The 13,089-nt window shown below is 42.8% G+C and overlaps 1 protein-coding gene across 2 annotated transcripts in view; it reads right to left on the reverse strand.

Moving 5' to 3' along the window:
- Positions 1-13,089, reverse strand: part of CNTN2 (contactin 2) — a 430,563-nt gene that overhangs the window by 70,167 nt on the left and 347,307 nt on the right. For both annotated transcript variants that reach the window (XM_073615820.1, XM_073615821.1), the window contains 2 exons: positions 11,794-11,943; positions 3,550-3,620 (listed from right to left, as the gene is read on the reverse strand). In XM_073615820.1, the coding sequence (XP_073471921.1) occupies positions 3,550-3,620; positions 11,794-11,943 (221 nt within the window). The remainder of the gene's footprint in view (positions 1-3,549; positions 3,621-11,793; positions 11,944-13,089) is intronic.

Raw genomic sequence — 13,089 nt, forward strand, 5'->3', positions numbered from 1 at the left:
ACAATTAAAAAAATGTATCGTGTTTGTCAGTTGGAATTGCCGTAAATTTCTCATTCGCTGGAGTGCCGTGCACCCCACTTTTCACTTTGTTGAAGTTGAGAGTAAGCATTTCCACGCTTTGGCAATCTTTTTTGTGGCTGAAAATATATGGGTCACAAGAGCACGCTCTAATTTGGTAGCGTCTTCTATGGTTATGTGTAGGAGTGCCTCCCAGGAGCCTTTTCGTAAGTTTATGTGTAACACCAAATTGACCATGTTGTAGACTCTTATCCACGGTCTTTTAACCTTAGGGCATGTCCACCATATATGCTTCATATCTCCTAGGTCTGAGCATCCCCTAAAGCATGTAGAAGGGTATGTAGGGAGACATTTAGCAATTCTAGCCAGGGTAAAGTACAACTGGAACAAGACTTTGAAAGCGTTTTCTAAAGTTAATATGTTATGAGAGGAATAAAACATGGCCTCCAAGATTTTATTCCAGGTTGCGTGGCACCAAAGTCTCTTTACCATTTGGAGCAGTAAGATGGGGTATGCAAGTTAAATTATTTAGAATAGAAGAGTATCATAGAGAAATGAGACCTTGGGTTGTGGGGAATGTTTAACATTTTGGTTTGAAATGCTATCGTGGTAGTTGACCAATCATGGCTCTTAGTCAGGGATTCCAGCAGGTGGAGAATTTGGAGGTAATGGAATTTCTCAGAATCTGGAATATCATATGTATCTTTGAGATATTGGAAGGTGACGATGCTCTGAGAGGACTGAACTGCCATCAAGCCTTTGCTTGGCCACCAATGATAGCTCTGGGGATTCTCCAAACCCGAAGGGAATAAAGGGCATTTGAATAATTCAAGAAGAGGAAGGTGTGGCGATATCAGTTGGGCCGAATACTTTATAGAGTACCATACCACAAGGGTATTGGGACAGAATAGGATTTAGAGGTTTAAGGCACAGTTGAGGTAGGAGCCAAGCTAAAGAAGAATGTGGGACCACGTCAGTATCTACTACATCAATAACAGTTCAGAGAGGTACGGCCCTGCCCGCAAATAGACTGACTAGAGGAGCTATCTGTGCCACTTTGTAGTAATAAGTGATATTCAGCATTCCTAGCCCTCCCTGAGTCTTAGGTCTATAGAGTAGATGTCTGTTCAGTCTCGATTTGATTGTGCCCCAGATAAACGTAAAGAGTAGACACTGCAATGAGAGTAAGATATGTAAGGGGGGGGGACCAGAACAGGCAAGACCCTAAAGGGATAGAGCAGTTTTGGCAGGAGAGTCGGCTTTAGCGCATATATCCGCCCCAGCCAAAAAATGTGTTCCATGACTTTAGTAGCTGAGTCAAGGTTCAAATGAGAGGGGGTAGTTGGCACCATATAAGGCCAGTACATCGTGGGAAGTGTGATTCTAAGATAAAGAATGCAGTCGGACCATTGGAAGAAAAATTGGGTTTGCACCCTCTGAAGAATGGCTTCAAGCAGAGAAACTTTAGTGCCTGGGATTTGGCCTGATTTACGCAGAGACCCAAAAGAGAGGAAAAGCCATTCAACAGGAATACCAAATTGGGAAGCGTGATATGCAGGGATGTGATGTACATCAAGATATCGTCAGCAAACATGGCTAACTTATGGTGCAAACTGGCCAATTCAATATCCCTGATGTCTGGATTTAAGCGAATGTGTGCGGCCAGAGGTTCTAACGCAATTATAAAGAGTAGTGTAGAGAGGGGACATCCATGGCAAGTGTCTCGAACTATAGAGAAGGTAGGCGATTCATGTCCCATATAATTCACAGTGGCTGAGGGGGCAGTAGGCCTGAGCTCTATTCAGACAGACAATGTTACAGACATGATGGTGAGCTGGTGAGATACTCCCTGATAACATCAAACAATTTTAAGTTGCACCTCCAAAGGGTTATAAATTTTATTTTGGGAAATTCCTATAGGGCAGTGGTTCTCAACCTGGGGGTCGGGACCCCCTCGGGGGTCAAATTATGATTTGCCAGGGGTCACCGAATCCTGGGCTGTTCCTGAAGACCGCAACGCTCTCCCAGCCTTTTTGCGGCCGCCCAGCTGGGCTGTTCCTGGAGCCCGCGGCCGCCCACTCAGCCGCCCATTCAGTTAACAGCATGGCTGGGAGGCAGAGACTTGAGGTCAGCTGACTGGAGAGGAATGTGAAGTGGAAAGGGCTGAAGGAGACCCTATCTCCTGATTTCAATATAGGTGTCACTGCTACGAGACATCACAAAGTCGGAGACACAGTGAGTAACACTACCTGTGATTATAGTTGCCATTAAAATTCCCCACTACAGTTCTCAGATCAGCAGATGACCTTGATCAAGAGCACCTAAGTTGGCCGATCAGAACTCCCCCCAGCATTGCCACTCATCCCATTCCCCCCACCCCCCTCCACCAAGGACTAAGAGAAGGAATAAAAATAGAGAATACATGGAAGCAAGAGGAAAAAAGAGGGGAAGGAACAAAGAAAAAGGGAGAGAAAGAATATGAGAAAGGGGCAGGGAAAAAAAAACAAGAAATTAGGATAGATAAAAGGGAAAGAAAGGAGAACAAAGAGAGTGGTACATCCTAAAATGTACCATAAGGGGTTTTAATCCTGTACAAGTGGAAGGGACTCAGGGAACACTAAATGTCCTTGGGTTAGGGGTGCAAATTACTTGTCTTTCCTTGCGTGCTGACAACCCATGCTACAAAAATAATTTTACTGTTAGGGGTCCGCACAACTTGGGAAATTTTATCAAGGGGTCACGGCACTAGTAAGGTTGAGAATCACTGCTATAGGGTCAGACTCTTAGCTGTTTTTCCATTTTTCATCAATATTGAAATTTAAATTGAGTGTTAAAGTGGTTTTAAAGGCAGAAGTTTTTTTTTTTTTACCTTAATGCATTCTATGCTTTAAGGCAAAAATCATTCTGGATGCAACTCCCCTCCCTGGGCCCCATCCCGATCCAGCAATGTGCATGGGATCAGCAGCTCTCCTGGGTCTCTCTCTCCTCATTGGCTCACACAGCAGTGGGGGCAGCAGTCAGCCTGTGAGCCCATAAGGAGAGAGCGGGGGGTGAGCCATGCTCTGTGTGAATGGATACTATCCGTTAACAGGAGTGCAGCTCAGGAGCGAGCCTCCTCGAGTCCCCCCACAGCAAGAAGCTTGCTATTAGGGTCACCTGGCGGGGGGGAGGAGTCAAGACCGCCGACAGGGGACCCAAAAAATAGAGGATTAGGGCTGCCGTGTGCAAAACTATTGCACAGAGCAGGTAAGTATAATATATATATATATATATATATATATATATATATATATATATATATATATATATATATATATATATTAAACACACATCTGCAAATGTAAGTAAATTACAATTGTAGTTAGAGTTGTTCTTTTCTTGTAATTAGTAATACCTTTGGTTCCAAAATCTAACAATTTATCAAACTGCAACCCTTAGAAGCCAACGGGTGTGTTTTTACCTTTTTACTGTTTATATAGTATTGCATGTTTTTTTTTTATTATTCTTGCAATGCACTGGGTGTATACTCACCGTCCAGTTAATAGTCAGCTCATTCAGTGTACCTCCTCCTCCATTAACACCAGACGGAGCCACATTAGGAGCTTCAAATAAGATAAAGCGTATTAATCACAATTTCCAATATTTTATTCAAAGGCCACCTACAATAACTCCTTCCAGTATAAACATACTGAATTGGTAATATGGTTGTATTTTATTTAATGCCACAGTAAAAACAAGAAAACAGGGATTAACTCATAGCAGCAAGATTTCAGTGTTTGATTTTTGAGAGTATTCAGGCTAATGAAAGGTCATTTTTGACAGCTTTACTATAGGTAAGTCTTGGGATAATTGCATATTTAAAACGCCCAAGTCTCTGGCTCCACACTGTATCATACTATGCTATAAAAAATGTAATGTGCAAAATCCTAATTCTTTAGCAAAACCATGCTCAGGACCTGTTGGGCAGATGACTACTCGTTTGGGCTTGTGACCATACCCTTTTAGCACGACATGACATTTCCTAGGTACTGCTGTCTTCTGATTAACAGTGGTGATTGACTGTCAGAAGTTGACATTTCACCACGTCATTTGCCCTTTACTGCAGTGAAAACATACCGGATAGCTTGAAATCATAACCATAGTGAGAGACAAACATTAAATTGTTAAGGCAGAGTGGATGTTGTTTGTTCTTAATGGGGCAATCTGGGGTAAAGTTAGGAAGATGATGTTTCTGTCTAAGAGAATGCATGATGGAACTGTGCTAGAACTGGAGAGAGTCCAGAGAAGGGCAACAAAACTAATAAAGGGACTGGAAGACATTAGTTATAAGGAAAGGTTACGAACACTGAACTTATTCTCTCTGGAGAAGAGACGCTTGAGAGGGGATATGGTATTGCTTGATCACGCGAACACCGTTAAAATCTATGGGACACGAACATGAAAAATTAAAAGTGCTAAAACAAATGTACCCCTACCATTTCACAAAAAAAGTGTCAAAGATGTTAAAAAAAGACAATAGACGGTTTTTGACAATTCCTTTATTAATGTCCTCTTCTTTCCCCGCTTCTTCTTCCATCTACTTCTGGTCTTCCTTCGGTGTTCTTCTTCCTCCATCTTTTTCTTCCCCCGCTTCTTCCTCTATCTCCCCCGGCTTCTTCCTCTGGTCTTCTCGTCCAGCATCTTGCTCCGGCTTCTTCTCTGCTTCGTCCTCCAATCCGCCTCAATGGGAGTCTCCCGCTGTGTGACGCTTCTGTTCAGGTGACAGCTCTTATATAACGGAGGGCGGGGCCACCTGGTAAACGGGGGACCCTGCCCCCCTCTGACTCCACGGCGAAAGCCATAGGGAAGTCCCCGTGCATCAGAGGGGGGCAGGTTCACCGGGTGGCCCCGCCCTCCGTTATATAAGAGCTGTCACCTGAACAGAAGTGTCACACAGCGGGAGACTCCCATTGAGGCGGATCGTCCGGAGGACGAAGCGGAGAAGAGGAAGACTGGAGGAAGATGCCGGACGAGAAGACCGGAGGAAGAAGCGGAGGAAGATAGAAGAAGAAGCGGGGGAAGAACAAGATGCAGGAAGAACACCGAAGAAAGACCAGAAGAAGATGGAAGAAGAAGCGGGGAAAGAAGAAGACATTAATAAAGGAATTGTCAAAAACTGTTTATTGTCTTTTTTTAACATCTTTGACACTTTTTTTTGTGAAATGGTAGGGGTACATTTGTACCCCATTACCAATTCACACGGGGGGTGGGATCTGAGGGTCCCCTTGTAAAAGGGGGCTTCCAGATTCCCGGTAAGCCCCCCGCCTGCAGACCCCCACAACCACCAGGCAAGGGTTGTGGGGATGAGGCCCTTCTCCCCATCAACATGGGGACAAGGTGCTTTGGGGGGGTTACCCCAAAGCACCCTCCCAATGTTGAGGGCATGTGGCCTGGTACGGTTCAGAAGGGGGGTGCTCTCTCGTCCCCCTCCTCTTTTCCTGCAGCCTGCCAGGTTGCGTGCTTGAATAAGGGTCTGGTATGGATTTTTAGGGGATCCCACGCCATTGTTTTTTTTAATTTTGGCGCGGGGTTCCCCTTAAGATCCATACCAGACCTGAAGGGTCTGGTATGGATTTTGAGGGGGACCCCCACGCCATTGTTTTTTAAATTTTGATGCGGGGTTCCCCTTAATATTCATACCAGACCTGAAGGGCCTGGTATGGAATTTGGGGAGACCCCCACGCATTTTTTTTTTTTTAAATTTTAGTTCTGGGTTCCCCTGTGGGGGAATCCCATGCCGTTTTTATCAATGAACTTTTATGTGTATTGCCGGGACCGACAATTCATTATAGCCGCAAGTAGTTTTAAATGACTTTTTTTTCCTTTAGAAATGTAATTTTGCTGTCAGACTGTTCTAAACACGGGAAACATGCGCCATTGTATATAGTATACAGGCATACTATAGACACCCCCCAGGTACGAAATTTAAAGGAATATTACACTTTTATTGTTTCACTTTAAGCATTATTAAAATCACTGCTCCCGAAAAACAGCCGTTTTTAAAACTTTTTTGCATTGATACATGTCCCCTGGGGCAGGACCCATGTCCCCAAACACTTTTTATGAAAATAACTTGCATATTAACCTTTAAAATTAGCACTTTTGATTTCTTCCATAGACTTTTAAAGGGTGTTCCACTGCTTTCGAATTTGCCGCGAACACCCCAAATTGATCGCTATTCGGCGAATGGGCGAATAGCCAATGTTCGAGTCAAACTCATGTTTGACCCGAATATAAAGCCCATCCCTAATTTCAATGTACAAATACCGTACTGGTGATCCCACAATAGGGATAAAACTTTTTTGCGAAAGGGAATTTATTAAGACACTCGGCCATTCACTAAAATGAGAAGAAAATCGGTTTAACCTTAAACTGCATATAGGGGTTCTTTACTGTAAGAGCGGTAAGGATGTGGAATTCTCTTCCACAGGCAGTGGTTTCAACAGGGAGCATCGATAATTTCAAAAAACTATTAGATAAGCACCTGAACGACCACAACATAGAGGGATATACAATGTAATACTGACAAAAAATCACACCCATAGGTTGGACTTGTGTCTTTTTTCAACTTTGCGTACTATAACTATGTCTACAGTACAAAACATGAGAACATAATTTGATTCTCCTCAAATTTTCCAAATACAAAAAAAATCATGAACTAGAATTCCTAATTCAATTGATCTTGCAGTCGATGGGGGACCAAGTTGAATGGTCCTTCATAGCGCTGCTTGACAAGCTTTCTTATCGTACATCACGGGACACAGAGCCATAGTAGTTACTATGTGGGTTATAGGCCACCTTCAGGTGATGGACACTGGCACACCCTAAGACAAGAAGTCCACCCTTCCCACTACTGGGAGTACCTCAGTTTTTTCGCCAGTGTCTAAGGTGTTGGTCACGAGTGAAGATGTGCTGTGCTGAGCTCCACTGGAGCAATCCTTGCTGGGGCTAGCTATGCAGCTGGATCCATTCAAAGTGTCTGTTAGGCCGAATTGAATGGTACCCGGGCCTCGTGTCCGAAGAAACAAGGTTTTGCCTGTAAACGCTTCTCTTTTTAGAGAGCTGGATCCTGGGATCCAGTACTTTTGGTATTAAGGCCGTAAAGTTTTACTGGCAGGATGCTATTACAGGTCCAGGATTGTGGGTTCCCCAAGGGTCCCCGGCTCCTGAAGGTTTGTTAACGGAACCCACCGTGAAGGGTGAAGATTGGGTCTGTTGGTTTTTTACCACAGAAAACCCTGCGGTGGACAAAGTAAGTGGAGTTTTCTAAGAAATTTTTGAATTTTCTTATGAAATGTCTCCTTTGATTAGTAAATGTTGTCATGCCTAAGTGTCACCACTGGGGGCTGTATGGAGCACATACCTTCTCATGCTTCCTGAAGAGCTGGTCCTGAAAGCCTGGACGCTCAAATTATGGAATTGTCCTGTCCATATCCAATCCGACAATGCCACAGCAGTGGCCTACATCAATCACCAAGGGGGCACGAGAAGTCGTGCGGCCCAGAGAGAGATGAATCATATCCTATCTTGAGGCAGAAAACAACATTCCTTGCCTATCGGCAGTCTTCATTCCAGGAATAGAGAATTGGCAGGCGGACTACTTGAGTCACCAACAGTTGTTCCCGGGAGAATGGTCTCTTTACCCCGACATCTTTCTATCAATATGTCAAAGATGGGGAATTCCGGACGTGGATCTGTTTGTGTCCAGGTTCAACAAAAAGATCAACAACTTTGTGTCAAGGACAAAGGATCCGCTGGAATGCGGAACAGATGCCTTGGTTTTTCCATGGGATCAGTTTTCACTGATCTATGCGTTCCCTCCTGTTCTGTTGCTTCCGCGCCTTCTTCGCAGGATCAAGCAGGAAGGGAAGGAGGTGATTCTTGTGGCCCAGGAGATCTTGGTATGCAGAGATCGTGGACCCTACCACCACGGCCAGACCTTCTCTCGCAAGGTCTGGTATTCCATCCTACTTTACAAACGCTAAATTTAACGGTTTGGCTATTGAGACCCACATTCTGAAAGACCGTGGGCTATCAGGTTCAGTAGTTTCTACTTTGGTTAATGCTAGGAAGCCGGCCTCCAGAGTCCATATATTATAGAGTCTGGAAGGCATATGTCTCCTGGTGTGAATCCAGGGGTTGGCACCCCAAGAAGTATATCATAGGTAAGATCCTTGAATTTCTACAGATGGGATTAGAAATTAATCTGGCCTTGAATACTATCAAAGGCCAGGTGTCGGCCTTATCTGTATTTTTTTCAACGACCACTTGCTTCACACTCTCTGGTTTGTAGCTTTATTCAGGGGGTAACGCAGATTAATCCTCCGGTTAGGTCACCCCTGAACCCTTGGGACTTGAATTTAGTCCTGTCGGCGTTACAGAAACAGCTTTTTGAGACGATATGCCCTTGGTCCTTTTGACAAGGAAATTAGTCTTTCTGGTTGCCATATCTTCTACAAGAAGAGTATCAGAGTTGGCTGCTCTTTCTTGTAAAGAGCCATATTTGATTATTCATAAGGATAAGGTTGTATTACGTCCTCATCCTAGTTTACTACCGAAGGTAGTGGCAGGTTTTCATTTAAACCAGGATATTGTTCTGCCTTCATTTTTTCCAGAACCTCGTTCTGCGGAATAAGGGTCACTACATTCTCTTGATGTGGTGAGAGCAGTAGCTCAGATTCGTGAAACAGATGTTTTGTTTGTGTTGCCAGAAGGTCCTAAGAGAGGACAGGCAGCATCGAAATCTTCTATTACTAAATGGATTTGTCAAGTGATTGTTCAAGATTATGGTTTAAAGAGGAAAATTTCACCTTTTCATATTAAAGCACACTCCACCAGGGCTGTTAGTACTTCCTGGGCAGTACATCACCAAGCCTCCATGGCTCAAATCTGCAAGGCCGCAACTTGGTCTTCAGTCCATACATTTACCAGATTCTATCAAGTAGATGTAAAAGGTCATGAGGATATCACCTTTGGGCGCAGTGTACTGCAGGCAGCAGTATAAGTCCTCTAGTCTCTAAGTGCCCTACTTTTGTTGTGTCTCCCTCCCTTCAGTTGGCATTGCTATGGGACATCCCACATAGTAACTACTATGGCTCTGTGTCCCGTGATGTACGATAAGAAAATAGGGTTTTTAAAACAGCTTACCTGTAAAATCCTTTTCTTTGAAGTACATCATGGGACACAGAGGTCTCTCCCTTCTTTTTGGTATACACGTGTATTGCTTTGCTACAAAACTGAGGTACTCCCAGTAGTGGGAGGGCTTATATAGGGAGTGGACTTCTTGTCTTAGGGTGTGCCAGTGTCCATCACCTGAAGGTGGCATATAACCCACATAGTAGTCCTGTGATGGACTTCAAAGAAAAGGATTTTACTGGTAAGCTGTTTTAAAAATCCTATTATTGTCACCCAAATGGTATGCAGGGCCCAAGAGCTGTGGGGAGTCTTTTGCTAATGGAAATTAAAAATAAACAGCAGTTTCAAGGGCAGCATGAGAAAAATATACTGCCTCTCTGTGCTGTGTTCTATTGTCTCCCCTCCCATACACCCAAGCTCCTCAATAAATGCCCACGCATCAGGTTTCTTGTGATTTGCCTCTGTGCACTCCCTCTCTGCACTCCTAGTTCTTCACAGCAACAATGGACCTAAATGTTCGAAGACTCATAGAGGTATCTCATAGAGCTACAGCCCTCAGGTGTGAGTAGATAAAGTCGCACCCCAGTTTAATAATAGCACCAACATGCCTAAATGTTGAGACGCAGGGAGGTTTTTTTTCTAAGAAAAAAAAAAATATATTTTTCTAGATGATTAAAACACAAAGTGACCATTTTGTGTAACAGTGAGGTTGGCTAGACAACAGGGGCAGGAGGGATCAGAAAAAGACAACTAGCCTGTGGGGGCAGAAGGTATAAATCTGGCCCTGTTTATGCGTAGGAAGTCTTTCATCTCCACTGCTGCAACTTTTCACTACAACAGCTTGCTTAGATGTATTCCCATGGTTACAGCCAACAAAGGTTTTTGGCTGGAGTTAGACTTTAAATCTGCACATTTCAATGCCAGAATTAAAAATGATTGCATTTCTAATTTGCAAATCCCAGTGACTTCATGTGAGTTGATTTTTCTTGTCACTTGCCAGTAGTAACATTTATTTACATTTGCATGGGTGAATTTTGCATATTTTTGCTCCCAACTGACAAAAAAGATTTCTAGTATCTGTGGGATTAGTTTGCTAAAAGCAAAATGGGCTGTTCACTGTACAAGAGAATTTTTGCCATATCTTAGTGAAAATGTAGTGAAATGTGGTAAAATGTACTTAGCAAAGAATACCCAATCACATGCAAGGAAAAAAATAGCTTGCGCATGATTAGATGATACAAGTATGTAAAGCATTACCTCATTCATCGAGCTCTGGGGAGCTTCCCTTGCAAAGTTTAACTTTCCTTGCAAAGTGAACAGTCTATTTGCCTTGAGTAAATCAACCACTTTGTATCCTGCAGATATATGAACTCTTCCTTGACACATTCACAGACATTTTTATTCAGTAATGATTAGAGGATACTTTTAGATAATAATGGAACTTTACTAATTCTCTAGTAATGTGATCCTGTTGTAACTATATGACCTCAAACTGGATGAATTTTCATCTATACCCCACTATAGGGTTGTCCCGATACCACTTTTTTAGGACCGAGTACAAGTACCGATACTTTTTTTCAAGTACTCGCCGATACCGATTACCGATACTTTTTTTTTAATGTCACGTGACAGTTTTTTTTTTTTTTTTTTTTTAACAGTGCTTGCTTTTTTTTGGGGGGGGGGGGGGGTGAACGTTGTATGTGTGTGTTATTTTTTTTTTTTTACAATAATATTTTTTTTATTCTTTATTGTTTTTTTTTTTTTTTTTTTAATCAACCCTTTTGGGGGGCTTTGGTGAGATATCAGGGGTCTTAACAGACCTCTGATATCTCCCCCTTGAGACAGAGAAAGAGACAGAGGATAGAGATTCCCCAGTCCCTTTCTCTGCAGGGTCAGCTGCACTGAGAATGAATGGAGAGGAGACAGCGGCTTCTCTCCATTCATAAACTGACACATAGTAATCACAGGAGATTACAATGTTTCAGTTATGTGAATGGACAGAGTCAGCTGACTCTCTCCATACACAAAGGAAGGAGGAGGAGGGGGACGGAGGAACGGAGGGGGAGAACGGAGGGGACAGATAAGGAGAGCAGAAAGGAGGGGACAGATAAGAAGAGCAGAAAGGAGGGGACAGATAAGAAGAGCAGAAAGGAGGGGACAGATAAGAAGAGCAGAAAGGAGGGGACAGATAAGAAGAGCAGAACGGAGGGGACAGCTGAGAGGGACAGATAAGGAGAGAGGAATGCAGGGGACAGCGGAGAGGCACAGAGGAACGGAGGCGGCATGGAGGAAGATGCAGTGACAGTCAGCTGTGACCGATCACAGCTGTATGTCACTAAAGCTGGTGAAAGCCGCTGGGGGAGAATCTTTGTATCTCCCCCATGCGCCGATCACAGCTGACTTCCAGGTATCGGTGGAAGCATCGGGAGCATTTGCCCGAGTACAAGTACTTGGGCAAATGCTCGGTATCGGTGCCGATACCGATACTAGTATCGGTATCGGGACATCCCTACCCCACTATATTCAACGTCTTATTCTAGTGACAATAATTGACTATACACATTAATGTGACGTGCAGACGTTTTAAGGTCAATATCTTACCAGCCTCTTTTGTTCTCACTAAAGAAGAAGGAGCACTTGGTTCCCCCACTCCTAAAATATTGCTGGCCACTACCCGGAAAAGGTAGTCAGTCCATGGGGTAAGACCAACCACAAGAGCTGATTCTGCATTACCCTCCACAGTGGGTGGATCTGTAACAACAACAGAAGGTTTAAAAAAAATTATTTTTGGTGCACACACTAAATAGTATACAGAAAATGCAAGTAATATTATGAAAAATAATCCACAACTGTAATATTTTCAACTTTACTGAACACTGTCTACACTATGGTCTATGAATTTCAAATGTATTAAGGCAACTGAATAATTTATGATCTAAGGCTATCAACTATACACTTCTGGTGTTGCCAGACAGCTGATCTGGCTTGCTTTGATTTTCAAAATTTAATTTTACCCATCTGTAGATACAAAAAACACTATATCTGTGGGAAAAAAAAACCACTATATCACTTCTGTGTAAATGCCTGTAAGGATTGCTTGATCATTTCACACAAATGTAGGGAGTAATCTTTAACCAAAAATGCAGCAACATGGGTAAATATCGCTGTGTATTAAAACTGGGGGAGAGGGACACACTGCTGAATGTATACGTTTCAGTCAGAGGTGCCTGCACATACTTCAGCAGCCTCACAAACCTCGCTGTCATGGCTGAATGCCAGGTAAAGCTCCAACATTTCTGATTAGTGTCACACCTTGTGTTAAGCCCCATCCTACCGATGGTCAGCCTCACTGGCCAAGTGGAATATGTAGGAGGTAGGAAAGGGCAGGAGGTCAGTTTACCATGTTTCTCCAAGTGACAGCATTTTTTTATTTGTTTTAGTTAACACCTGCCATGGCAAGTGTCAACATACAGATTATCCTATAGCTGAAAATAATGCTGGGTTATTAGATTATATATCTGTATGTACAATTATAAGCTTCTGAGTAGTATATAAAATGCATGAATGGCATACATGATTGTTATAATGTATGCAAACGTAAGATTTACTAAAAATAACCTAAATTATGCAATTCTCAAAATGTTCTGTAATTTGGGTGATCAACTCCTATTTTTTACCATTACACATTAAAAGGGCAAACATGTCCTTCGGTAATCAAATGGTGTTGCATAGTTTCCGTGCCAAAGATGGGTTTAAGAGGTAAAGGTAGATTAATAAGTAAATGCATGTAATTAATTATTAATATTGTATAATAATAATATATACAATTATATGTAAAAGAACAAACATGTCACTTTATTTACCTACTTTATATTTGAACTTGTATTTATCTTTGCT

The sequence above is a fragment of the Aquarana catesbeiana genome, linkage group LG02 (assembly GCF_042186555.1).
Source record: "Aquarana catesbeiana isolate 2022-GZ linkage group LG02, ASM4218655v1, whole genome shotgun sequence".
In the NCBI taxonomy this organism is placed as follows: Eukaryota; Metazoa; Chordata; class Amphibia; order Anura; family Ranidae; genus Aquarana; species Aquarana catesbeiana.